Source organism: Morone saxatilis, unplaced genomic scaffold, assembly GCF_004916995.1.
Source record: "Morone saxatilis isolate NCDOM2014 unplaced genomic scaffold, NCSU_SB_2.0 Contig18, whole genome shotgun sequence".
NCBI classification, from domain to species: domain Eukaryota; kingdom Metazoa; phylum Chordata; class Actinopteri; family Moronidae; genus Morone; species Morone saxatilis.
This window is the reverse complement of record NW_023339740.1, coordinates 25,587,565-25,590,165: the sequence shown is the minus strand read 5'-3', so window position 1 is coordinate 25,590,165 and position 2,601 is coordinate 25,587,565. Positions and strand designations below refer to the sequence as shown.

The window sequence follows — 2,601 nt, the reverse complement described above, 5'->3', positions numbered from 1 at the left end:
GAGGAGCGGCGGCGGACGCACAACGTGATGGAACGGCAGCGGCGCAACGAGCTGAAGAACTGCTTCATGCGCCTGCGCGACAACGTGCCGGAGCTGTCGCACAACGACAAGGCGTCCAAGGTTGTAATCCTGAAGAAGGCGCGAGATTGCATCTACGGCCTGGAGGATGAGGGCCACAGACTGCAGTCCAAGAAGGACAAACTTCGAGCCAAACAGGAAGAGCTGAAAGCCAAGCTGAAGCGGCTCAGCAGCTAATGGACCAGGGGCGAACGATGGGCTACAGTTTTAGATGTTTAGAGACAATTTGGGTGGGGGGCGAGGGTGGATAAGGGAAGAGACTTTGTACAAATACAGAGAGACGGGCGGGGATAAAGGATGGCGTGTCATGCTGAAAAGAACGCACAAAGTTTGAAATTTCAAGGACTTTATGGTAACAATATCTCTGGACTGTAAAGACATTGCAACTATGGACAAACACAACACACTCATTGCCTCAGAATTGATCATTCTCATGCCTTGACTGCTGACTGTTGTAGAGAGTAGGAGGTTTTTAAAGTTGGAACGAGGACAGAGCGAGCAGATTTTTATTTGTTGTTTTTTTTGGCTGGATGCACACTGAATGATCTGTAGCTCTTTGTTATTGTTTATTTCATCCCATTTGGGAGTCCGTACTTTGGGGATGCCAAATGGCGAAGGGGGAAAATGACACAGCACCTGTTGGGTCAAATAACTGGAAGCCACATCAGCTCAGCAGTTGAATGAAACTTGAATATTGTGGTTTCAGGATGTCTTATAGCCATACTATCCAGTGATCCCTCCACAGGTGTGTGATGGTGGCTTAGAAGTTATTTGGTCCACTGCATTTCTGTTGATTCCAGTTAAATTCCAATTAAATGCTATTTTAACAAGAAGAGGTTCTTCAGTGTGCTTCCAGCCCTGTTGGCCTCAGGCGGACCCATGGGCCCTACACCACTCTGTTATCAGGTTAATGTGTGTCAATGACAGTACTGTATAGACCGGGGTTGATACTGTACACATAGCAGTGCTCGGCCTCAGTTCAGTTCACCGCCAGCTCGCTCTCTTCAGAGTGTGCGTGTGTGCGTGTGTGTCCTCTAGTTTGAAAATATATAAATTACTTTTGTGTATTAAGTATTTTTCATTAATAAATTGTTTAAACTCAAAGGTAGCCATATTAAACAACATTCAGGTTTTGAGGAGACCGAACTTGAAAGTGAACTGAACTGTGAGCCGTGCTATCGTAGCAAATCAGCCAAAGTCTGGACAGAAAACGTTTAAATAACATTTGCATGTCCAAAACAGTGACAGACTGATGGTGTCCTAACATATTAATATTATTATTGTTGTTTTAAAGGTTCTGGTTAGAGGAAGCTGTAGCAGTGATACTGTGACATTTAGTTAAGTTTGCCAAGTATGAATTTACATTTTTACCATGAATCCAGTGGAAAGTCCATTCATCGGTGGCCCTCATTGATCAAACTGGTGTAGATTTTCCGCGAGATTGTCGCATAACATCTGATCGAGCTGCAGTTTATAGGATCTTTAAACCTATAATGACGGAACATGTTGTTGACTGTAGAAGTAAATTTCGACCATGTACATGTTACATGAACGAGGGCCACTGGCCAACATTCCCCATTTAAAAAAGTTTGAAAAAGTGATGCGCTGGCACCATTTTGTGCCCATTGAGCTTTTATTTTTGACCACATGGACACAACATAGACGCTGAAGAGAGCCGTGATATCAAGTAATACTTTAAGATGGTAAAAAAGTAAAAGATTAAGGCTGTACGTGTTCACCAGGAGCCTGTTGTATCCGTTTACTATCAGGTGTTTTGTCGAACTTGTCTTTGGGCTGGATCTGAAGTTTGAAATATCAATAATGGGGTTGAATGTTTAACTGAATGCCATTGTACTCTTATCAATAATTGCCAATGTTATCCATTAATGTGCTGTTTGCTATTGAATTTGCAAATGGGAAACATTTGCTTATTAGTGTCAAATGTCTTAAAATGCATCCTATATCTTGGTTAGCAGTTCTTCCTTCTTGAGTCTGGGTGAACAGACCCTGGTCGGTAGGAATAATGAGAATAGAGGGTGTTTTTAGCGGTAAAAACCTGTTCTGCCTTGAAATGCATTCTGTTGTTGACTCCTTGTTTCCTTTTTGATTATGTCACTGTCTGGTTAAAACCTCGCCTGCTTCTATTATGAGCTAGTTTTTTTTCAGGGAAGCTTCCAAACGTCTCCAATTATTGGTTTAAATTTTTTCCTTTTTGTAGAGCTTCACAGTCACAAAGAGCTGCCTCCTGAAGTAAAGATTCAGAGGTTTTGACAAGACAGCAGGGATGATTTTTTTTTTTTCTTTTCTTAGCATGATACAACCTACCTCCACCTGGCTGCAGTCTGGCCTGTAATGTTGTTTTTTTCTGGTTTAAATATTGTACAGATTTTTTAAAAATGTAAATATTTTTGTTATTGTATCATAAGTTATTTTAGTCTTTTTTTCTTTGTTCATTTTGAGTTTTGTGGATTTAAAACAAATCTTATTCTTGACAAACGGCACTTTTTTAAATATTGATGTAAT

The 2,601-nt window shown here is 40.9% G+C and overlaps 1 protein-coding gene across 1 annotated transcript in view; it reads left to right on the top strand.

Annotated features, from left to right (window-relative positions):
• mych (myelocytomatosis oncogene homolog) overlaps positions 1 to 2,395 on the top strand; it is a gene marked incomplete in the record, with an annotated part of 6,040 nt that extends 3,645 nt beyond the window's left edge. The window contains 1 exon segment of the mRNA XM_035662827.1: positions 1 to 2,395. Coding sequence (XP_035518720.1) covers positions 1 to 255 — 255 coding nt within the window.
• Between the last annotated feature and the right edge of the window lie 206 nt (positions 2,396 to 2,601).